This window comes from Botryllus schlosseri, chromosome 3 (genome assembly GCF_051294905.1).
Source record: "Botryllus schlosseri isolate E-star chromosome 3, Bs_hap1, whole genome shotgun sequence".
Lineage (NCBI taxonomy): Eukaryota > Metazoa > Chordata > Ascidiacea > Stolidobranchia > Styelidae > Botryllus > Botryllus schlosseri.
In genome coordinates this window covers 6,721,924-6,747,958 of record NC_137238.1, presented here as the reverse complement: position 1 = coordinate 6,747,958, position 26,035 = coordinate 6,721,924, and the positions used below count along the sequence as shown (strand labels likewise).

The 26,035-nt window shown below is 40.3% G+C and overlaps 2 protein-coding genes across 3 annotated transcripts in view; both read left to right on the top strand.

Moving 5' to 3' along the window:
• The window catches only part of LOC145435685 (cytochrome P450 3A14-like), a 29,051-nt gene extending 26,937 nt beyond the window's left edge, over positions 1-2,114 (top strand). The window contains exon 13 of the mRNA XM_080312983.1: positions 1,921-2,114. Coding sequence (XP_080169109.1) covers positions 1,921-2,007 — 87 coding nt within the window. The 3' untranslated portion in view covers positions 2,008-2,114. The remainder of the gene's footprint in view (positions 1-1,920) is intronic.
• Positions 1-25,788, top strand: part of LOC145436579 (cytochrome P450 3A11-like) — a 171,369-nt gene extending 145,581 nt beyond the window's left edge. Inside the window, exons 1-14 of one of the 2 annotated variants that reach the window (XM_080313959.1) lie at positions 5,715-6,105; positions 7,854-7,977; positions 8,494-8,599; positions 10,428-10,480; positions 11,970-12,066; positions 16,872-17,086; positions 18,075-18,229; positions 18,982-19,112; positions 19,214-19,295; positions 19,804-19,964; positions 20,046-20,134; positions 23,435-23,572; positions 25,002-25,158; positions 25,536-25,788. In XM_080313959.1, the coding sequence (XP_080170085.1) occupies positions 7,907-7,977; positions 8,494-8,599; positions 10,428-10,480; positions 11,970-12,066; positions 16,872-17,086; positions 18,075-18,229; positions 18,982-19,112; positions 19,214-19,295; positions 19,804-19,964; positions 20,046-20,134; positions 23,435-23,572; positions 25,002-25,158; positions 25,536-25,622 (1,542 nt within the window). In that variant the 5' untranslated portion in view covers positions 5,715-6,105; positions 7,854-7,906 and the 3' untranslated portion in view covers positions 25,623-25,788. Of the gene's footprint in view, positions 1-5,714; positions 6,106-7,851; positions 7,978-8,493; positions 8,600-10,427; positions 10,481-11,969; positions 12,067-16,871; positions 17,087-18,074; positions 18,230-18,981; positions 19,113-19,213; positions 19,296-19,803; positions 19,965-20,045; positions 20,135-23,434; positions 23,573-25,001; positions 25,159-25,535 lie in introns of those variants that run through there. The other variant, XM_080313958.1, reaches the window with a different exon arrangement.
• Positions 25,789-26,035: the final 247 nt, after the last annotated feature.

The window sequence follows — 26,035 nt, the reverse complement described above, 5'->3', positions numbered from 1 at the left end:
AATACCGGTGTAATGGTGGCGCCAACGAGGCAACCATTTTTAATTTCGTGTAGGGTTGGAGTTTAATGATGTGAATTAAGCCAATAGTAGTAGCATATAGCATCATATGAAATACATCGGAGCCGGAGCTATTTTTCAAGTAACTGCTCTGGCTCCGGCTCCTGATCCAGCCCCGATTTAGTTTCACGTACATCTCCGGCTCCTGTTCCAACTCCGTCAAATGTCAGGCCGAAATTGTCTTAAAGGAAGGACCCACAGACGAGTTTTTTCGTGCACCTCATCAGTTTCCTCATTCAGGAAATATTTGTTATACCATGTCGAAACTCTTTATAGGTTGTCCAAATTACCCGACCTGGCTCCCGATCCAGGGGTGGGTTATTTAACGTCTGTGTCAGGTTCTGATGATGGCTGAACTTTACCATAAGCAAAGAACGTCTGAACTTATATTTCTAAATCTAAAACTCGCGGTGTCTTTTCTTCGGAGATAATTTCGTCCTGTAGGTATTACTGATTTTCAGCAGTACATGGTACGAAATGTGACACATAAAATTGTTTACAGCTCTTAGTATGATATCCGGCATCATTCATTTCGAAGTATAATTATACCATCATGTTGATCAGTAATCACTTCGACTGTAAAGCTTGGTCTCGACTTGTTGGATACGGTCACCATATGTCCTCTTTTAAGAGGATTCGTTCCCTTTTTTGAATTTTTTGAAAGTGTTCTCGGAGGACGCCCTTTTGTCCTCTTTTTCAGATTTTGTCCTATTTGTTGAGAATTTTGGCCATATATATAGCCAAATTCGGCTGATATGCCGTAAATCAGCACCGAAGTGACGCTCCGGCGGTTATTACGGGAGCTGTGCAGGAAGTTGGTAACCCTAATATTGCACGACAGTTGTTAACATAAGAGATAATCCAAGAATTCTTGTGGCGTTTCGAAAGGATAGAATTATTGACAATAAACTGAATTGAATTGAGTCCCGAGACGCTAGCTATGTGAGTCCCGAAGATTGTATAAATTGTTGGTCCATACCCACAGTCCAGTTTAGCTAGTAAGCATACCCGAATCCGACCTAAATTTTCAAATCTATATCCAAGATTATCTGTGGTACGGTTTGGTAGTGTGATCAACACTCACCAGGACAAGTTTTTGTTGCACTATAATCGAGAGCAAATTGCACTTAATTTTGAGGAAAGTCGCTGCAAGAAGTTGCAGTAAAAAGTTTCATTTATAATTTTTGTTGAATTAAAAACGATATATTTACATATTGTTACGAAACGGTCGTTCTTGGCAGTGGTAGTCGAACTTCTTGCATGCAAGCCATTGTGTCATAGATTTTGTGAGATGCAGCTAACCCATAGATAGCTCCTTGTTATGCAAATCAAAGAGAATAAAATCATACTAGAAATAGTTTATACCATGTTTTTAAATCACTTCCTCACATTTGATAAAAGTGGCAGTAAAAATTGGTATGAAAAATAGAGAAAAGTTGCAAAAAGTTGCACTATAAAATCCCTCCAAACACATCATAGCACATGGTCTTCGAGTATCTAATAGGAAGCTGTCGGAAGCTGTAAAAAAAGTAACAAAAGCTGCAAAAACTTTCCCTGGTGATCACTGATCATTTGATGTGTATTTTAGAATTGCGCTGCTTTCAACCAATCGGACGCATTGATCTAATCTGCTTTGCAAATAGTTCGGCATCGATTCAATATAGTTATTGTTAGCAGTGATTGGAGATACCCGCGCGTGATCGTTTGCATGTCGCATAAATTGCAATAGTTTCGCAATAGGCAAAGACAGCAGGCTTGTGATCAGTCACGAGACCATTCCGAAAGTAATCAATTATACCTCTAAAACGATACGATAACGGAACGCCACCGAGTAAACGTAAGCATTGCGATTCCCTTTTTCAGATGCCGCCCTTGAAGCTTCGTGAAGTTGTCGGTATACAACCGGCGGTGGAGTTTAATTTACGGGTGGTCAAGCGCAACCATGAATAGCCAACAGCGCAAACCTCATCGCCTACGAAAATACCACTTCAACGAGAACGTGTTCAACTCTTTATTTACCCAAATTAGAAGGCAATTAATACATTGATACACAGATACTTGAGTGGGGAATGTTTCCGGCCGTGCCCCCCATGCCAGGAGTTTTTCTATTTTAAAGATGTCACACTTCAAAGCTAAAAAAAAATATCCGGCTCGGGCCGTGACGCAGATATCAGATAATAACAGATAGCGTTTGTGAAAGAGACGCGCGATGACTAACCAGGCCAGTCCATAGCATTCGGCTGCATAGCATAGATCAGGGGGGGGGGGCAATTATTTGTAACAAGGGGATAACTGCGAAGCTGATGGTTTATTCACAATAAAGAATTGAAATCACAATTAATATCAGAGACCCTGTAATATTTCGTAAAGTGAAACAGTGGCAGCAAAGAAGGTTTGGATCATATTATACGCAAACAGTAAGGCTGAAGTTGGAATCAATATTGTCGCATTCAATATCTGCGTTTTGTTACAATAGTTGCAACCTTGTTTATTGCTATTGCATCATTACGAATTTCACGGCCTGTGACTTGATTTGTTACAGCATACTTTGCTATATTATGAATCTCGATTAGCCTACATACATATACTATACACATAAATAATTAGGCTTCAAAGTAAAACACGTTTCCATTTAAGTTCATAATACCTATGGTATTATTTATCGCAATACCATTCCATTTTCGAAATTATTTGACCCGCGGGCAGTAAAATGTCCGGGTCTGGTGTAGATCGCAGTATAAGTATTCGGACTATCGCAAAATACAAACCGTAATATAACACTGTCTATATTGTGACAGAGCTATTAATCCCAACCTGGTCGATGATATATTAAATCATGTATGTAACATCAGCAGAATTAGAGCTGATTGAAATTTAAGGCTCTGTGACCACCTTGTTGAAAAGGAAATTCAGCGTGACCCTGTCGTGATTATAATGGTTATGCTGCAGCCTAAATTCGGTACAGGCAGACGTCAACCGGCAATTCTCGCACGCTTGGTCGGCCATTATTTTATTTTGGAAATAATTGCGACACCGATACCAATCCTGTTTCCATAAACCTCGCAAGATACTTGTGCGATTGGATTACAAAATCCCGATCATTTACAATACGCAACTAGGGTTGCATTTAAAACAAGCCATGTTTTAAACAATGGCCTTTCAAAAAAATCGTGTTTTTTTAAGTTGTAAAATCGTGCCATAATTGTGTAAATACTTTCCAAAAACATGTTGTATGAGCCTACAGACATTTACCACTCGATATAGCCGACGTATATCGATATGGGATGGTTGGAACCCTCAGAATAGTCGGTTCAACAGCAATAGTACAGATGTTTCGTGAAAGGATATATATTTACCCTCTGTTTTCAATTGTAAATGTCAATCCACTATGGCGTCACAATTGAATATTCGTGACGTCATGGCTTGAACAAAAACTAAAAATAAAAAATATTTTAAACAAGGGCCTTGTTTTAAACATGTTTGTTTTAAATTGATTTTTGTTTTAAACATGTTTGTTTTAAATTGATTTTTGTTTTAAATGCAACCCTATACGCAACTATCTAATTTCCAATGATATGGAGTGCTGATTAAAACCACCAACTTAATGGCAGATGCGGTCACCGGTATAAGTGACGTAGTACTTTCTCGTATTACTCAAGTAGCCTATTTGCACTATTGACTGGTTGTGTTTCAAGACTTAGGTATTCCACTTCTACTTGACAATTATAAACAAGAAAACTACTTACCTTGTGGACTTTGGCTTTTATAAAGTAAGACGTAATATAGGGATTGGTTAGAGTCACTTTTATGTGTCAAACAATCGTACTGGGCGAAGTTTCAGCCGTGTTAGCTGTTACGGTAGCAGAATATAATTTCAAGAATTCCGCCATTAGTGATTAGTCATCAGTCACAATCAATATGCGTTGTCACGGAGATACGTCTTAATGGTATGATTGATGATACATTATAATTTAGAACCCATTTCCGATTTGTACAACTTGTATTCGACACCTTGACCGAATCTACTAGCACAAGCTACCTATTTTTCTAAATTTTCAAAGCATCAGCCCTTCCATTCTCTACTTTTCCCTGAAGTAGTTTTGGAATGTCACGGCAATTGCCAATTATAATGGCAATTTATGGCGTTACTTCTACTTCTACATGATTACAAATACTTACTACTTTGACCGACCTTTGAATAATTGGAACGTAATGCATCGACTCACAGTCCAGAATCAACTTCAGGGCACAGCGTAGCAATCTTTGCCAGTGTTGGTTGGCTTTTGAGGTATACATGGTGTTTGTCGACTACTATGGTCATTTACACCTGGCCGATATTTTTCATTTTTATTCCGTGATTGCCGACTTACAGCACGGCCCACTTCTAGGCTTTTCGTGAAGACACCGCTTACGCGGATGAGGTGGCGAGGAGGAGCCTAGGTAAACCTCCAACACTTAGGTATAGGATTTCTGATGTCGACCTCGGTTGGTGTTGCAGCCGCTGATTATACCACTGCGCTATCTCGCCACTCTTTGCCAGTGTCTTGAGAATATGCGCGTATTTTGGAGAAGTCATAAGTAACCAAAGAACTATACTGAAGCGAAAGCTAACATGCGTGAATCTGGTGGCTGCAGTGAGCGACGAATCTTCAATTCATGTAATTTAGAATTATGTAGAGTACGACAATACTATTGATTCAGAGTCGGAAACTGTCCAATGTCCATTCATTCCCGTCGACAACTTGAACAGTTCGTTCGACAGTTTCTTCACTCTCTATTTGCCGACGCTCTTGCGAGATAAGCGTACTTCAGTATACCAGAGGTCAGTTGTAGCTTCACTGACATCGCGGTTCTATAAGAGAGTTTGACGTACAAGGAATTTGGTTAGAGCTCAGACTTGCTGCCAGCGTAGAACGGATGTACTGTACAAGTTCGTGCAATTCGAAATCGGTAACGCGTGTGACGCTGATTGGCGGTTTTGGATTCAATGCTTGGTGACTACAGCTCATACATTATTGATACTAGCAGTAATTTAGATGTTGGGCTGTATCCATTGCACGCATATCTCAATATAATGGTAAATCTTCAATATATGCGTAATTGTAATTGGACTAAATCATTATAGGCAATTCTATATGCTACCATATTCTTTACTGTAATTCCGCGTCAACCACACACGCGATCGTGGATTAACGGTAACAATCATTCCTTGAGGCTGTATGCTCGGATACAGTCTGCTATTATATCACGTCTGAAGTTTAAACTGTACTAAACACTGAACAGTGTGCTTATCGAACTTTGGCGTACTGGCGACATCGGTGCGCTGGTAATAGTAGCCGGCATGTACTTATTTGTAAAATCTCACGGAAGAGCCGATTAAAATAGCCAAATACGGAGGATAAATAGCTGTAGACAACAGAGTAAACAACGGTACTGTTTCGATGCGACATTTTTGAACTATTATGGTCAACCCGTCACTTCACTGCCCGGAAAGATCAAGCTATTACTCGCGGTAAAACAATATGACGTGACTGGCTGTATTGTCGATTTCGAACATGGCGTTGCAACACAGATACAACATCACGATGTCGCAATATCGGCTGACGTGTTCATTGCGCTCTCGTTATAAATGTGAGAAAATGATTGCTGTTCCCTATCAGCGGATGTAATGTTCACCGGCTTCACAGGCGAGTGTATTGTGAGTGCGGAATAGCTGCGTCGTACACTGTAGAATCACAATGCGGTCGTTACGAATGACCTAGCTTTGCAAACATGAATTGCCGAGAAACGTCCGATCACGAGACCTTACGCGTTGCGAGCGCAGAAACACTCCGCAGGGTACCTGTGTAATCGATTATAACAGATATCAGTCAAGTGCCGATGAGCCAGTCTTGAAGAATTAGTCCATCATAACCAGGGTTTGGCGAAATCCAGTATCTGGGTGATTCGATTACGATTTCCGAGTCCAGTTTTCGAGTACGATTGTGTTATCCTGAAAGTAACAACGACTCTAAAAGTTCAAATATGAATCACTTTCTGCGGCCACAGGTAAATGTTACCACCGGTTAAATGCGATCCAGGATAAATTTGAACTTGTTCGATGATCTCTGTGGGCCAAAGATAGTAGATAATGTAGTTGAATTTGTATTATCGCCGAGACGAAGTATATGGCAATAACATCGCTGTGTATATCTAAATCTATATATGTCAGTTCGTATTGATGACTAGCCTATGTATCATGTAGTCTAAAGTCCGTGTTACTAAGACTATACGGTGCATATATATTCTAAGAGCTTCTCGGAGGTACAGATCTCCAACATACAATTAAATGGTATATTGATATTTAAATATACCTGAATAGTTTCGGGTAATCGTCAGCAATCAGCGGAGAACAGAAAAGAAGATCGCATATCAACAATAGTGCCATCGATTATCACGTCACCATCATATTTATTTGCTTCGAATTGCATATAATAACTCTTACAGACGTAATGCACAAAACCAGTGATGTTATAAGCGCTATCATGATTTTACTAGCGCTACAGTTAATAAATAATAATAAAGGATAACTACCCATTTCTGGACCATAACTATTTCGTAGCGCTTTGTGGTCATTGTGAGTATAAATAAATAACCTACGTAGGTTTATTCGTAGCGCTTTGTGGTCATTGTGAGTATAGATAACTAACCTCCGTAGGTTAGTTATCTATATTGTGAGGCTCGGCAGAATTGCCATTCCACGAATAAAGAATATTCATGGCCTTGTGTGAAATATTGTCCGACGCCGAGATAGCTAAAACCGAGGTTTTGAAGCCCCAACGGTGGCAATAAAATATTGAAAATATATTTTTGGTTGTTAAAATATTACTTTTGATGTCAAGGCGTATGTTTTCGTTAGTCGTAAGAAAATCGACTCTGCGCACTCTTTTCGAATCATTGCATTTGATACGCAACTAGGGCTGGGCAAAATCGAGTACCTGAGTGATTTGATTCTGAATCACGTATTATGCTTCGAGTCGAGTATTCGATTATCACTGATTCTGAAGTAATAACAGTATGTAAGATGCCAAGGTTCAAATACCTACCACAAAGAATATAATGCCTGTTATTTATAACATTGCATATACCTTGGTAATATTTCGACTCATTTCACTTTGTGTCAATTGCTCAACGTGCCGCCAAGAAGAGAGTGTCGCCCATTATTTATTGACGTGTCGAAATTATAGACACCAGAGAAGAGTTCTCGAGGACACGTGTTGGAGGAAGAATATCGCTCCCACCGTAACAAACTTTTTGACTGTCACGCATATTTTTCGATACGTTGTTGAATTCGTTCTCGCAACTAAGCCATATATTTGAGTTTATATTTTGTAATGTAATACCCACCCCTAGATGATAAATGACTTTTTGGATATGGCGAACAAAACCACTTGCGTTATAATCGCCAATTAAATAATCATCATCAACAACAACAACAACTTTGTGACAATGTTGTGGGAGGGTCATGACTTCGGAAATGTGTTATTTCCAGTAATGTCCGTAGCATGTTTCGTATGCTGCGATACAGCCAATCAAGTACCGAAATCATAATTCTCGTTGATAAAATAACTTTCAGTGGCGAGGAACGTATAATTTCAGTACTCGAAAAAATCGTTGTTTTTTTTTGCTACCAGACTCTAATCAATAAAATAATTACTCGATTCAGAATCGAGTACTCAAATCATTGTGCCCAGCCCTAATCATAACCTGAAGCTCCGAATACCGCAATTGAATTCGGAAGCGTCTATCTTTTGCAGATTTATCAAGATAGAATATTATCGAACAAAGAAATTCCTAACACCAACTGAACATGTGGAGTCCTCTGAATTTGTTTTCACTCGAAACATGGGCGTTACTCGGGAGCATCGTGACGCTTGCGTGGTGAGTGAATGGTAGCACAGCGCTATAAATCCACGCTTGCTGGACTCGAGACGCCGATATCTTGGTTATCAAAGCTAAAAACCACTGTTCGTTTCCCCGTGTATTCATCTCAAATAATGATAATAATCGGTGGTTCTATTATGTTTATCGGTTCAAGACACATAATGTACAATTCTATACACAAGACACAATGCGATTTAATGAACCGATAAGAGTATGTTGAACCGTCCAAGTAGGCAAGTACACTCTCCCATCGAACATCCACTTCGGCTCAATGTCTAATGTAACAGTGTTCGATATGTATATTTTCCTATGGAGGCTTGTCCTTGCTCTTTTCATGCGACCTTCAATTGATCTCTCTCTCTGAGCTTTTTTGCAAAATGTCTGCACCTCGATATATATGGGAAATAATGTTGAAAGCTGCCGTCGCGCCCTGAAAACGTTAATCTTCAATCAGTCCTTGGGTCGTAGATCACAATTTCATCAACACTGTCAATATATATTAATAAATTTCAGGTATTACGTTCACCGGAAGTGGCAATATCACAAAGAGCTCAATATTCCGCACGATCCGCCTTCATTACTGCAGATTGGAAATGTCCGACAACTATTCGACAAAAACGTAAGAACGGTGGCAACATGGTAGCTTGAGTGGGCACTTAACATCAACTGGACAAATTACGATAGGCGATATACGATCGGACCGCTCTATAAATCCGACATGTGACCGTCTTAATAACGTAGCGGGAACATAAGTTTTGAGCTCAGGCAAATTGCGAGTAGCGATTATCTTCGCCATCAGAGCTTTTGCACGTGATATTGACATTTGCTGATTTCACAATTTCAACTATCGAAAGCCTGTCATTGTAGGAAACTATGTCGATATGTCATAAGGTAAACTGTTCAGCGTACACTGTACGTACAAGTACAGCGTATAGATGAGTGCGGACTTCTGTACACAACACATAGACAGCAACGTCATCAGGCGGACGAAAACAAACCGTAAATCTTATTATATGACATTTCGTCATCACCTGTTTCGTTACGTCACGATAAATCCGAGATGCCACATCTGTGTTGAAAATTTTCAAATGATCGCGAATATTTCCATCCACGGTTACACTAAGATATGTCACATAATATATTATTAGAACAAATAGAGATATGTGTATTACTAAGCTCTTTATCAACAATTGTAGGCTATCGTTTTGGGATAACACGTGGAAAAGTTATCATAAGAATTGGATGGAACGACAAATGACAGACGAACATGGCACATATATTATGGGTGTTCAGAATGGACCGACTTCCAAAGAGTCATGGTTCTCAGTCCACTTCCCATGCCTTAAACACTTTAAAAAATATACTCGCTACATTTTTAGTGTGACTCATCCCTTGTACCTGTGTGCATTTGGAGCTTGAAAGAAATAGGCTATCAATGGGGATTACCCTATATTTAAATGCCGCGATATTTCCTAGCCTTGTAAATGTAATAAATACCAGAGTTTATTCAGCTGTTAAGGTTTGGGATGCTACAAAACCTCACTACATATGTTATTGTGAGTTCAGGACATGATTATCATATTGCACACTTCCATCGAAATCTTAAAACCTAATTAAGACTGATCATCATATTGCACCATGGACGATGTGCCTTGCACATGCACATGTAAAACGATATCATGGTGAATCTACCAGCTACTCTCACAGCAACATTATGACATCCAATTTTTAATGAAGCGGAACAGCATAGCATGGCAATGGATAACGCAACGACTCAGCATAACAAAGAAATGGGTTAACTTGGCCCAAATGTAAATACCACTCAGTTAGATGAAACGGGTTGATATTTCGAAATAATAAAATATTTGCCGGTAATTTCCTACAACTTGTAAGCGACTGGCTTTCAGGTATCTGCCATCCGGTATGTACGTAGTGCAGTCGGCATTTAATGTAATCATACACCCAATCAAATCAATGATGAAAAAAATCTGGAATAGCTGGTATAGATCTCTTTCGCTGAATACGTCTACTCTACAGCGTTCAGACTCGGACGTTTAGATGAATGATCAGATGAGGATTGTGCATTTTGTGTAGCTTCAAGATCACTGCCGTGGTGAGCGTCAGCTGCAGTGAAGATGTAGATGAGCTCCATGAAAATTCATCTTAGGTATACTCGATGCTGGTGGAGGATGACTGGCTGATACTGGTGCGGCCCTCAAATGACAGGGAATCCCAATATTTGCCGATTTTTTTTTCAGCTCAAAATGCACAGTTTCTCAAAGTTGATCCAACCCGAACAACCCTAAGATACACTTCATCGAATATATTGACGACCAGAAAATAATTTTGCAGCGGATATGGTTACGATTGACGCATTAGACACCCACACAACTATTTGAATAAACATAGATTATCATAATAAAATAACTTATTATCTGTATCTGCAGACGGGGTTTCAATATGACAACATGATGAAGAAAAAGCACGGACCAATTTGGGGGTAAGACGACCTTAAAACTTCATATATTCAAATATACCCGTGTGAATGTATCAATTAGCAAATTACTCGTCGTCGCAGTCGATTACGCGTGAGTTCACTGGTAAATTGGCACTTAGGACTTAGTTAGGACCGTAACTGCCGCACCTCAAACCCCCAAAATGATTTCGCAAATCAATATAAATCGATTTTTGTACAAATGCAAGCCTAGTTGTGGATGATTGATGATTTCGTGGTGATATTACCAGTACTTTGAGCTCTCGTTGGGTTTCGCTGCACTTTGCAAAGCGTCTTTCCCAAAAACGAACGTGAATTATAACATCATCAATAAGTCAACTGTATGACAATTGAGTAATCTGCAAGTATTAAAATGGAGTAGGCGCTAATTGAAGCGGATGCACAAACTAACATCTAGAAGTTTCGCTACTTACCACTTTGAAAGAATGAAATTTACCACCACAAGGTGGTGAAAACACCATGCTGGTTTGTGATGTTCCATATTATGTTAATCAAGCTAAACGAGTGACGGGATGGCAGAAGAAACTGTAAATCAGGGGCGGCCAACCCGTGGCCCGCGAGAAAGTTTTGTGTGGCCCGCGAGGTAATTCTCGGAATTAGTTATAGCATGAGGTAAAATTGCAGGATCAACCAAAATTTGATTAGCCTGACCAGGAAATTTGATAGTGACTAAATCACCTGTTCCGACGCATTGGCCTAACCTGGGGCCAGCCACATTTATCGCATATTTTCGTATATGATCATAAAGTAGAATATTTCGTAGCAGATTTGTTTGGCATGAAATTTGTCATATCACTTCGCATAATTTATTGTCACTATATTTCTTGCAATTAGTATCGGAGCCCCATCCTCAAAATAATAAATACACGTAATTTACAGAATTGAGTCTAACTATATTCGCGAATAGGAGAGAACATGTCGTCCAACATACAAATTCGCTTGCGTGCTCGCAGCGAGATGGTCGGCGACGAAACATTCGCGCAAAATGTTTGAGGCATGGTCACCGACACCTTCGATATTGCTATGTCTAAACGCCGAATATTCCTGCCCTTGCCAAATGAGCCTAGTCGTATACAGACGCGACCCCCAATATATGCAAGTAACATATTTATTGATCGAATTCATTCATTACCTTCGAAAAAATTTCGCGCTTCGTCCGACCAGGGCATGAATGAACATCGCACACCGCACAGTTGCACACAGAGTTTTCATGACATAATTGTTATCGATTTTAATGCATAGTATTATAAGTCTTGTTTTCAACGTTTCCTAATTCGGTTCTCTCTTATCGGACGACTAGAAAAAGGTCATCAACATCCAAGTCACCCGCGCAATGGTTCGTAAATCTCGCGTGGCCCTTTGGGTGAAAAGGTTGGCCACCCCTGCTATAAATCTACTTTACTTCAATTCACTTCACAAAAGGCTCATTATCTAGCCTATGGTATAGATTCCTTAATATGACTTGCAATTACAGATCGTATACATTCCTCCAACCAAGTATCACCATACACGACCCGGATATGCTGAGGCAGATATTTATCAAAGAGTTTCATGCCTTTCCGGCAAGACAGGTAATAAGATATGAATAGTATATTACGTTTGGGGATTCTGTTTATGCTCAGGCATGACGTTGACTAGGAGTGAGTGTTGACTGCGGAATCAAAAGGAGCGCGGATAAATTTTAGAAAGCATTCTCTGCCCATATACGGGACTCACGGATACCTACCTTCCTTCAACTGCATTAGAAATAGCAGAAATCCTGAGATGGTCAAAGTAGTCCCGAGCATGCGAAATCTATCTTAAGTGAACGTAGACAATCAAAGAACTGATAGTGCTGAAATAAGTAGCTTCAAAAAGCAGATTTGGTCGCATACTTTCAGCGGTTACGCGAAGGTTGTTGTACTTTCAAAATTGCAAGATGAATATTCGCGACCACCGCAAAATTACCAAATACTCCACACCAGTGTTGGAATGACTCGAGTCAACTTTTTCGTACGACTTGACTTGACTCGAGTCACTTTGCAAAAATGATTTGACTTGACACTTCAGAAATGTCAATAGACTCGTGACGCGGATCACAATTGACTAGTCAATTTCAAGTCATCAAGTAAAAGGTGACGAATAAATCACTGTACTTTATGTTCGGATTGCTCGCGATACGCCGGTGTGATTGTACGTTTCACTGATCCTCGATTGATACATCACAATCAAATTGACCGCAATCTAAATCACTACAGATGACGTTGATGTACTAGCAGTCGATTCATATAAGAGCAACGTATCTCTGTATCTTAGACGGTTCCGTGCTTACAATGCGCAGTGCTCACCTGAACCAACATGGCGAGATAGTAATGGTAGCGAGATGGCGAGATATAAGGTACAGGTACAACACCAGCATGTTGCAGGTTCGAGTCCGACCGAGGTCAGCTCCAAAATTCCTACCCAATAGTTGGAGGTTTATCAAGGCTCCTCCTCGCCATCTCATTCGCGTAAGCGGTGTCTAACAAAAAGCCTAGAAGTGGGCCGTGCTAAAATTCGGCAGTTACGGAACTAAAATGAAAAATATCGGCCTGATGTAAATGACCATAGTAGTCGACAAACCATGAATACCACAAACAAACCTTAGCCAACCCTCTTGTATCATTTAAATCAGGGGCGGGCAACTTCTCCAGTCGGCGGGCCGGATATAAGAAAATTAAGTACTTGCCGGGCCGGATTGCACATTATTCGCCCATTTATCCACATATACAAGGAATAAATCGTATTTAACGAATGTATTTTAACGACAGCAATGTCACTTCAAATATTACTCGCCGATAACGACGAAGACAATGTGGATTTGAGAATAGCATTGTCATACAGGCGCCGACATGACTGCTTCTATCTGATCAATCAACACACGGCGCAATCCTTAATTAGGATTTCAAGGCGTTCGATAACCCCGGTACCACTAATTTACCAAGATATCAATTCATTAGGGTGGAGTAGGTGACAAGATAGCATCGTTGTTCAACTGTGTGGCCTGATTAATCTCGATATTGAATTCATGCGGTCCACGTCCTCTACGAAATTTGAAAAGTGGCCTGCGATCCGTTTTGAGTTGACGACCCCTGGTATAAGCGGTATCTTGGGTGTTACAAAAGCCTAGAAGTGTGCCATGATACAAGTCGGCGGTTACGGAATGAAAAATAAGAAATATAAGTCTGGTGTAAATTTCCATTGTAGTCGACAAAACACCATGATTACCACAAACGACATGGTTGAGTACATCGTAAATGCCAATAATGCAAGTCTTCTCGCTACGACAAACTTACGCGTAACCTCCACTCTCGCACGCTGAGCATACTGAGTATATCATAACATACAGTCACTAAAATTGGAGGTAGTAAACAAGTAGTGGGAAAGCTCGGCAGACTGGGGCCGCGGAGCACATTATCATGTAAGACGAAAAAGTCTCCGCGGGCCGGACAAAATCCCTTCGCGGGCCGGCCCCGGCCCGCGGGCCGTATGTTGCCCGCCCCTGATTTAAATCGAACTGATATAGTTTATGCATTTATATTCTCACGGATGTGGAGATGGGTACTGTATTATATCACATCAATATGTTTCACCTTCTCGAGGCTTCGTAATCGATCCTCTATTTTGGCTCACGTATTTTATTAGCAGTTCTACCAGGGATATCTAGAACTACTTTTAGATATCCCTGAGTTCTTTGTGTGCGTGAGCGATACAACGCTTTTTTGCATGTAAATTTAACTTTATATTCGGTATTTGATTTTAATAAATGACCAATCAATCTGTCCTTCACACAGCTAGCAAAATGTGCTGACTTTGAATCATCACTCATACTTCGAAAATTCAATTTGACTTGAATTGCGACTTGATTCGTGACTTGATTTGACTTGACTCGAGTCACCTCCAAAAAGTGAGTGACTTGACTTGACTCGAGTCACTTTCGAGAATCGTGTGCAATGACTCGAAACTTGAAGGTAGTGAATTGACCCCAACACTGCCTCACACACATCTAGAATCTTCCAAAATACATTTATCCTTTTTATGATAAAGGGGCTACTTCACGCGGTTAGGTAGGTAGGTAGGTAGGTAGGTAGGTAGGTAGGTATTAGGGGGGATGGGACTTAGCTATTCGGCTTTTTGCCCCATGACGATATCTGGCGATATTGACTCCTGTACTATTTCAATGGTTTTCAACTCTTTATATGTCCATTCCACTTGATATCGTGAATTTGATGACAGGCCATTGGCCATATAGTATGCACATATGTTAGTACAGACTCTGGCGTTAGTGGTACTTTATTCCGCTCGGCGGTCTGAATTAGATTCATCCCCCATGGTTATACTTAAAGCAACGGAGGAGGAAATGTTCCACGTTTTCTTCGACCAAGCATGCATCATTAAAGGCCATTTTGGTGAAATTTTATTCTGTGGAGATGGTCATTCAGCCTAGAATGACCAGTCTGCAATCAAATTAGAATTCCAGCTTCTCTGCGCGACAAATTAATAATTGGGTTTATGTCCCTGACATTTCCAATAATTTTTCTATATTGCGAGTCGCCGTCATTGGCATTCATGTGATCGATCCACTTTTTCCGACATATATCGACAATGTGGGATTTCATTTCTTTCATAGTTATTTTTTGCCGGAGAGTTTCATCACGTGCGAGCGGCATCAGGGCTGCTCTTCGTGCGATTTATTCAGCTTTTTCGATACTTCACGCGGTTCTTATGCTAATTTCACATACAAAAATGACGTATAATTATCTCAAAATTACTTTCTACATTCCAAAATCCAAATTGTGTTTAAGTATGCCATTTTTCCTCTATAGAGGGTAAAGTATTGTAAAAGCATGGCCATAGTAAATAGTACAAGTAGGCAGAGCCTAGGAAGTGGTAGACAAAGTCCACTTGTATACTTCAAAAAGTATAAGTATTTCGTTACGTATGAGCAGGTGTTTGCCAGCCATTGGGACACTTCTTACAACGAAGGACTAACTCCTAATCCATTTGTATCACTATGGAATTATCGGTTCTGTAGTATTATACAGAGGTGGTCAAAGTAGTCAAGAAAGCTACTCAAGTAGAAGTAGCGATGAAAAAATCTACCCAAGTACGAGTAGAGGTACTTCTTCAATAAGTCACCTTAAACTACTTGAAGTAGAAGTAGAATTGACTGGCTTTAAATCTACTCAAGTAAGTAAGTAGTTTTGAAAACAGTCTTAATGCATGCATGGACTGTCAAAAGCTGCGAATTGAGCTATGCGGAAGGTGCAGACAGCTTGATTCGTATTGATGCATCCCAGGAGGTATGAATTTTCGACAGAATAGGCATTCTTTTGCATCATTGGATGCAAATTATAGCATTGATATGAAAATGCGATACTAACCCTTTGTTTACTAGAAGGCCCCGTTTTAAAGAATATCATGGCATGCAGCCCTACCCCATATTATAAGGCCCCAAGTTTAGGAGAAAAGCAATACGTAGAAGTCGTATCGAATACGGTTTCATCACTTTGCGCGACGTTTATAACAAATATTGTGGATCGTAACAGTTGTAATTAGTGTAGCTTTGTTTTCGGAAAATAGAGGCATTACTACTACATTTGCTTTTATGCGTCAACATGTATGTTCTGCATACAAAAGAACTGAACGTAATGAGAACTCAAAGTATGGTACTCGCAATTGAAAGTAAAATGCAAATATCACTTCTAAGAAGCGGAAAACATATTTCATTTCTTTCGTCCATAAAGCTTCAAAGGTGATCTGCTAAAACAGGTGTAACGTTCAAAAAGGCTGGATTTTCCAGATTAGCAAGACACGTAATGGGCTGCTAGATTACGATTTGATAGGTAATTGCTAGATCGCAAAACGGTAGTTTCAAACGATATGGTGGTCCATATTTACTGTGATGAAATATTTGATTTGGGCGACAATGCGGTGTGAGCGAAACCAAGCAATCCGGCACCGCTACCTAAATCATATTCATTGATACTTAACTACTGGACGCGAAGCGCAACAACATTTCTGATCTTTACTTGACTTTTATGAATAATAAATGTTGGTACTCCGTTATAACAGCCCCGAAATTCCTCAGGCTATCTTTCGCATTGGGAGAATAAACTACTTCTACTTGACAAACTGAAAATAGCGAAAAGTAAGTAAGCAGATCACAAAATATTACGAAGTAGAAGTAGAGAAAATCAGAGTAAGTACCAGAAGTAGAGGAAAACTACCGAGTACTTCCAAAAAGTAGAAGTACTTCGTTACTGACCACCTCTGGTGGTATTTTATTACCATTACGAATCGGCTACCGCAGATTGAATGATCTTGTACTACCATTGAGAACGCACATAAAATTTAGAGAACACTCATCAAGCTTAACGGCAAGGAGCTCAATGAAGGCCTCACAGCGGTCGAGGGTAATCAGTGGAAGCGCATTCGATCTTCTCTAACTCCTACATTCTCAACTTCAAAGCTCAGACAAATGGTTTACATCATGGATAGGTGTGTTGACAACGCAGCAGCGGCTTTGGACCGCAGAATTAAATCCAGTGATGGTGTATTCAACTCGAAAACGTGAGTAGCAGACATTGGACGAATACTGCTTCACCTGTATGGGTTGCCCGACATGTGAGCATGCGACGCAATGAAAAACGACAGAGCAGCATGCGACACTTTGGCATGTGGTTTCACAACGCCTAAACTTACCCTAACTCCGGAATCAACACTTATATATATCCTAACCCCAAACCAACCCTAATCCAATCCTCAATCTACACTATATCCGGCCCTAACCCCATATTTTACCCACATGCTCAGGTGTCGCATGCCCAATTGTCGCTTGCGGAAGTGTCGCATGCTATTATGTCGCATGCTCGTACCTACGGATCCATCATCTGTACCTCTGGTCTATAAGCTAAATAGAGAGGGCCAGTGGCCGACCATTATATCGATGTCAGGTTTCTCGTTATATGTGCAACTTATTCCATGAGCCGTGTTCTAGTTTCCAATCGAAGTGCAGTCGAGTCCGCTTCATTCGCGCATCATATAACCCGGACAACCGCTTTATTGACCCAAAAGCTTGGAAACGCAAGAAAAGTAAAAATTGCGCGTACACATCTCCCGTTAATTCAGATATTTCTCCTCTTTGGTATCGAAATACTGTACAATAAACCTACTTGAAGACGTAATTCTTCCGCGTTTTGTGTGATCGGTGCAAAATATTGCAGTATAGCGCAGCTTCAATTCATTTATTACTTAGACGTGCAGTATTTTATTGTGTTGTTTGCCTTTACGCGTGACCATGGAAAAAACAGTTGATTTTTCGCGTATTTGGGACAAACCCGTTTCTACGCTTACTTCGGTCAAAAGTGAGCGGAAATAAAGTGTCCGAATAATTCGAAGTCTGCTGTATATCTACTAATTTATTGGTAATGTGCAGAGCATCAGGAAAATCATATATACAATTTCTTATATGCTGATGCTGATAGTAGCCTAACTATCACCATAATGATAATATGGTCAGAATCACAAGTGTAAACAGGAATTGCATTTTGTTATCCAGGATATTCTCCCGACTCTCCCTCGATATCATTTGCTCATCAGCGTTCAGCACAGAAGTCAACTCACAAGACGATTCAGTGCAGGAGCCTGAAATTGCCAAACAAGCCAAGAAATTATTTTCCGGAACCTTCTTTAGTCCCTTGATCTTTCTATGCTGTGAGTATAATATATTGGCTCGATGGGCGAGCGCGTATTGAACTTGGAACATTGTGTTCTAGACTCGTCTACGCGACTACTATGTGGCTATATCGATATCTTAAAATATTGTAACGTGGTATCGCTACCGTTGATTTAAAAGAACTTGAATTTCCAAACTTTGATATGAATAATTACACTAATGAAAGATACATACATCCCATTATAAACGACTCAACCCCTGGCAAATGTGATGAGTAGACATCAGGTACGTCAACCAAGATACCATTTGAAGTATTGTTCATAAACATGTAAACATTACTTATTTTTACGCGTAGGTAGACTATTTGTCTTGACTGAGTCATCTGAATATACACCCTGAATCAAACCAGGACACGCATTGGACATAGGAACACCGAATATCAGTATTTTTCCATTCCTTGACGTGATAGTGAACTTGTTCAAGTGAGATCGCAATCTCACATAGCAGTGATCTACTACGTCAATCTGTCACCCTGGTGAATTTTGAAACCTACTTTCCGAGCCATCACAAAACGAATAGCCCAGTGACATCTTCATAAATCGTAGGATTCACACGAGCTGTCTTTTGACGGAAAAAGTAATCTTCATCTCATATTATGGTTTTGTAGCTACGCATTCCACACAAAAAGCATATTCGGTTATATAGGCCGTATCTATCACCGTACCTCACTTGGCAACATTTTCGCATACTATCAGCAAAGATTTAAAATTTGTTTGTATTTTTTTTCAAGTTATCTTTCCGCCATTCGAGAAGGTGATAGAGTATTTCAACATTTCATTATTCGGAAAAGGAGCGGTTCAATACTTCAAAGCTCTCACTCATCACGTTATCAACAGTCGAGAGTCTGACTCGGAAATGAAGGTATGTGATATACATTCTCAATGGAAAAGATGCATACAAATTGACATTTTCGGAAATTAAACCTTGGAGGACTGTTTTAATGCGTTATATCGTGCGTTTAGTCGAAAAGGGTGGACCTTATGCAACTTATGCTGAATGGAGAAATATCTGAAGAGAAAGCAAAATCTGAGACGGTTGAAAAGGGTAAGATATCTTATTGGCTGGACTACGCTTCGATGTTCTGGGACGTGTGTTGTATGTGTTCGGTATGTTGTGTGTGTCCAGAGTAAAACCTCGATTTGTCATATTTTTGTATTCGCTAATTATTTGAAGGTTCTACAGTGTGAACATTTTGTAAAATAACAAAACGTTATAGTAATCAATAATTTAGGGATCCACGAAGAAAAAAAACTTAAGAACCTCTTCGATACAGTCAGATCGTCATGAGTGACATCTTTCGCATAAAACGAAGCATGGTCCGAATAATACATCAGTACTATTTATAGAAAATGTGGTGCAGCAGTTAGGAAAACATACAAAGATTCGTGTTTGATTTGACATTGTGTTCACACGACCCTTATAGTAGCGCGTACCATCCGTATTGTATACCCATGCGTTAGGTTCTTCTACTGTAAATTATAAATTCCACGCACTTGTATCCATCGTAATTCACACTCAAATAAATACTCAAAAAAACTTTTGTTCGCGACAGGCATGGACAGGAATGAAATTGTCGGTAACTCAATACTTATGATCCTCGCCGGGTATGAAAACACTGGAAACACAATGAGCTTCGTGGCCTACAACATGGCTCAGCATCCTGAGATTCAGAGAAAACTGCAAAAAGAAATCGACGATACATATGAAAAAAGGGTAATCATTTTAAACGCATGAAATAGTACGGAGAATCAAACTTATTCCAATTGCCTGATATGGTATAATTTCTTTCTCAAGGGAAAATTTGACTACGACAGTGTGAGCGAAATGAAATACCTTGACATGTGTGTCAACGAAACGTTACGAATCTACAATCCAATTATAAGGTATGTCAGTACCAGTAGGACAGGGGTTCTCAACTTCCCTCGTATAACGGGCCGCGTTTCAACAGCGAAAGACGCTGCGGGCCGCAGAACATTATTTCCATGTATTAGTGGGCTATTATTAAATTTAGGCTACTATCGCCTATTTACCAGTCATATTCGGGCATTTAGTATATTTTTATCCATTCTAAAGCATTAATCGACAGAGTTCGTAAGATTGCAGTTTTTTGTGAGAATATTATCTTCCAGCGGCGCAAGCATATCCCGTCATTGAGCGTGCATTGCATTAGTGGCCCAGTCGGTATATGCTGCACCTTCAAACCCTTACGCCAGAGAACCGAAGTCTCTGTTTCAATGCTTGAGCGAGCAAGTTTAAAATTACGGTAACTTTTTCGCTACAAAGCTTTGAGCTCTCAGTGATATGAGAAGAAGTTTGGCGCCCGGGTTTTTCTGAACAAACCAATAAACCCTACTCCTTTTCTTTTCATGGATGGAACCCTGCACCAATATAGATAGAATTCAGCTTTGTTAAGTTGATGTTTTTCGCCGGTCCCTACCCGCGTTTGCCCTGCCAGCATTTCCACTCAGATAAAAATCAACCAGCTAATTAATTAGCTCTGTAATGTCTGTGGAGTCAGAGGATTCGTCCGATGCTAGGCTAAAGTAGTCTACGCGTCAACGTATTTCAAAACATACGATGAAAGATCGACTGAAATTGCTGTTACTCTTCTGGTCACGGTTGAATCAGACAACTGTGACTTCGAAATTTGTCAGGTGATGTTGTCCTTGCTGTTAGTATCAGAAGCAGCGAATACACGTTTTATTGAAATCACACCTTCTCTGGCCAATTTCATGAGTTTAGCGATATTCCAAGCAATTTTAAATCATGCGTCTGTAACATAGTCGACAATTTTAACAACGCCTCGAAATATAGATTGGTGGGCATGACACCTAGCTAGCAATGTTTTTCTAACACCAGGCGATACGTATAACTTCAGAAGAAAGTGCCGTGGTATAATTTTAAGCTTCTACGCGTCGTTACGAAAACTGTTATTCGACAAATATGTCACATCGGTTTTCCATTTATATCTGAGAAAGCAAATTGATTGCTCCAAACAGAGTTACAAACCCAGTTCCCCCGTTTAATTTCCCGTTCCTTGTTTTTGTATCTGAGTTAAACACCCTTTAAGAGTGTACTGCATTACGGAATTCTCTTGAACTAGAGTCCAGCCGAATACCGATTCAAAACAATAACAATCTACAATCGAGCATATATCAAGAAACCAGAATACATCTAAGACTGAGTAATTAAACGAGACATAGACGGTGCGCTAAGAGAGCTAAGTAGCCAAATTAATATGTAACATCGTGCCAGTGGCAATTGCGTTTATAGTGAAAGATGTCGCGGGCCGCGGGTTGAGAACCCCTGCAGTAGGGTATCAGAGAGGGATGCAGGAGATACGATCACACCCTCGAATGTTTTTGAATTCGTCGCGAATTGATTATTATTATTGGTTTCAAATTATTCTCAACACCGTTTCCTCACTATTCTAAAACTGCTATAAGTGACAATAAATCACTATATCGCCCTCAGTGTAGTCAATTTCCGATAATAACAAACAATCGTATGACAAATAAGTTTAACCAAACCAAGCAACATAGATTGCCTGATATTCTCTCGTAATCGGATCCTTAATGGCAGTGGTTCCCAACCTTTTTTAGACACGCCCCCCTTTATGATAGTGAAAAATGTCGCGCCCCCCTTATCATCATATCACAAAATCCAACCGGGATGCTAGCAACCTCAACAGATTGTTTGATGGCATGGAAGGTTATGACTGTTGATCAGAGAATTAAAAAATATTAAATTCGGTATATATATAGAAAAACACATGTGAATTGGAGGTAAATCGCGCAGTGCGCGAATTTTTTTTCACTTGACCGCTACTTCGCGCCCCATTTCAGATTCTTTCACGCCCCCTCCAAGGGGGCCGCCCCCAGGTTGGGAACCACAGCTTTGGGGGATGAGTAATGGCTACATGAAACCATCTCTTGGTGGCTATATCTCGTGGTTGGGATACATCGCTTGTTGGCTATTGCAATATAAAACCGTCTCCTGGTTGTGTTACCTTCTTAAGTCATAAATTTGTATCGTGGTAGTGTATCGTTACATGGATGTAATATAAGTGCGAGGGTGTTTGTGGTCTACCGTAGTGATTGAATTAAAAATTTTCTCAGCCGGTTCTGTCACATAATTGATATTTTCAGCCGGTTGCATAACAAAAAGTGAGAGAGAGTAATCGCTAGCCAGCAATGGAAACCAGTTCGCAGATCTCATACCAGTTTGTGAGACGGTTCTGTAGAACAGGTGCCCACCAGCTTTTATTTGTGGTATACATGGTAGTTGTCGACTATTATCGTCATTTACACCATGCCGATATTCTTCATTTTTATTCCGTATCTGCCGACTTGTAGCATGGCCCACTTCTAGGCTTTTATAAGACACCGTTAACACGGATGATATGGTAATGACGAGCCTAAATAAAACTCCAACACTTGGGAAGGAATTCTGGAGTCGACCTCGGTCGGACTTGAACCCGCAACCCATTGGTGTTGCAGTTGTGGATTATACCACAGAACGCCAGTCCAACTCAACTGCGCTATCTTGCCACACAAGAGCATGGGGTAAAATTTTGGAATCAGTTGTCTGGTCCGGCCCGCGAGCGATTTGAATACTTGAATTCGGCCCGCGACGCAATTTGAGTTTGACACCCCTGAGTTTTATATGTTCACAGCAACCTGTACAGTTAATTTCCGGCAATAACAATCAGACAAATCAGCTCAACAAAATGAAGCATCACAGATCGCCTGATATTCCCTTGTGTTACCTTCCCAGTCCCAAATTTGCACCAACCGCTTTCAAGCAGAAACGTAACGCCGTGTATCGACACATATGTGTAATATAAGTGCGGGTTCGTTTGTGGTCTACAGTAGTGGTCGGATTAAAAATATTTGTCTGCCGGTTCTGTCATAGAATTGATTTTTTTCAGCCGGTTTCATTACAAAAAATGTGTGACAGTAACCGCTAACCAGTAATGATAACCAATTCGTAGATCTCATAACATTTCATGGGACGGTTCTGCATACCCGATGCGGGACGGCTGAATCCGACCACGGGTTTACGGTCATTTTGGGCAAAATTGTTTACGCATCCCCAAAAGATATTCCACCACACCTATGATGTATATGTCTCCACACACAGTCAGAGTGTCAGTCCTGTTACACGTGTGTCACCACTTACAGGAACGCTCGTATCTGCGACAAGCAAGTCACAATCAACGGCTTCACGATACCGAAAGGAATGCAAATCAACGTTCCGACATTCGGTCTGTCGCACGATCCTGATTATTGGGACGAGCCAGAACTTTTCAAACCCGACAGGTACGTTTGAGATCAGTGTCGAAAGTTTGTTGGAATGCGGTAGTTACAGTGAGTTCACTAGAAATGAAAAGAAGTAAATTGAAGTTTGGTAATTTGTGGATTCGGAAATAGCAACCCAATCCCCATATTGTACTGCATAAAAGAAATCGGCTGGGTCTCGTTGAGATCGTTTCACGTTGGTATCAGTCCCTTATAAAATGTACCCAGGACCGTTGCAAGCTATATTTGTGTTCCCTATTGAATGAAAAATATGATTATTGAGTGATATTTCATTTTAATGAGACTAGTTTATTTGTGTTTGCATGCAATGCGGTAACGGAGGCGGCTAGCATCTTAGCGGTAGGCTACTTCCCGTTGCTGCAGTCAATTGGCTGTGGGTCGTTCCCCGACAGTGGTCGACTCTAGGATCTATCCACAAGTTTCAGAGGCTCTTCACTGTCACCTGACATGTTTATCGACAGTGTCCTCTGCAGATGTGGTCAAAGTAGTAATAATCGGCACTCAAGTAGACGTGAATGTGATGCTGTAAATTTCTACTCAATTCTAAGTAGAAATAGTGATTTCAACTTGTCAAACCTACTGCAAGTGTAGGTCGAAAATGAAGTTTGAAATAACAGCGTGCCACTTCGAAACTACCGCAGAAAGACTATGATGACACTACAAATTGGCGCGATTTTCTAAAATATATTCACTTATTCAGTTACCGTTACCGCAGTACAGAGGCGAGTTTCAGGGTTGTGATGAATCGAGTGAGTCGCAACTGTTTGATGACTCGAATCATTTTGAAATTGACTCGACTCGACGTGAGCCAATGTGTGTATTTCATTGTAATTTCGCAGAATATTGATATTAAAGTTACCACACTATTGGTATTTTGTCTATTAGTACTGGTACATGAAAATGCGACCAGAAACTGCAAAATGTGAGGAAAATTAGTTTATTGTGAATGCGAAGCATTCGATATCACCAATCAGAGTTTGAAAAGTGGGTTTAACAAGACTTCAACTCGAAACTGTAGAAAAGTGGGTTTAACAAGACTTCAACTAGAAACTGTGGAAAAGTGGGTTTAACAAGACTTTAACTCGAACTGAACAGTCAGCGCAGTGACTTGGACTCGACTTGAGTCATAACACTATGACTCGGATTTGACTCGGTGGTGAATTGGCAATCATTCGACTTCACTCGGGTTAAAACTATAAAAGTGATGTTAATTTATGACTCGGAACCTTGTGACTTTGTTACAACCCTGGCTATTTCGCCAGTTTTCATGACAATTTCACGCTCGAACCTGATTGGAATATGACCTCAAATCAGCAACTATAATGTGTATGGGACTAGCGAGAACGACAACTGACCAAATACTAGGTGTTGACCAACACAAGCGCATCACTGATATACACGAAAACTTACATTTTACAATACTCTGCAGAATGGAAGACATGAGCCAAATCGACAATATGGTCTACCAGCCGTTCGGCGGAGGACCGCGAAATTGCATTGCGATGAGATTCGCGCTGATGGAAGTCAAGTTCAGCATTGCCAAACTGTTTCACCAGTTTAATCTGGAACCTACAGAGGATACCCCGGTAACCATTAGTCAATTTTACGCGATACAGAAACTCCTTGTGTAGATTTCTCGTATTTACTGGCATCCCAACCCGAATCCGGCTCCATCGGCCATAGAAAAGCCAGACTCATCTCCCAAATCTGCGCTTCGAAATATCTTTAGAAAGAATATGACGCGACAGTATATCCCACCCAGTAAAGGACCAGCTTTTAAGTTATTTAGACATGACTTGGCAGTTCTGGCATTCCTTTTCAATTATCCAGCTGTCGAGATGGCAATATCCACGAATGTATTTTCAATAGCTGCATAAGAAAGGATGAATTCTTTTACGGAATAACGTCACGGGCCATTTAAACAGCAGTCGCACATCATAAATATTTTTTAATATCATTGCAGAAACCGCCTCTGAAGCTGGAATTTGGAGTCAGCGTTAGACCGGCTGTGGATTATAATCTTCGAGCTATCCGGAGAAATGTGGAATAGGAAACATATGGTTACACTTACTGTTTGTTCTGTAACTATATCATGCTGAATGCGCAAGAATGCCGTTTTGATATGAATATGAATCTCTACTGGTTTATAGTTACGTTCTCTTTGTACGCGTATGATTGAAATAATGATCTTGAATAAAAAGAATGCCGTTACGTAAGTCCTACTATTTCTGATAGGATATCTCTGTTAATCTTGTTGGTGAAAATTGTCCGCATAAACAGGGGTGTAGTCATTTGCGTTAGGAACGTTGTCAGATGAGGCAAATTAATACCGCCAATGTAACATGGCCAGGCGGGACTATATAGTGCGTTGGTATGTATTGAATTTCCGATCGATGGGGTGCAGTCATAATTAAATCTGAAAAAGTGGAAAAATTATCCAAGAAATGAAGTTATATCACATAC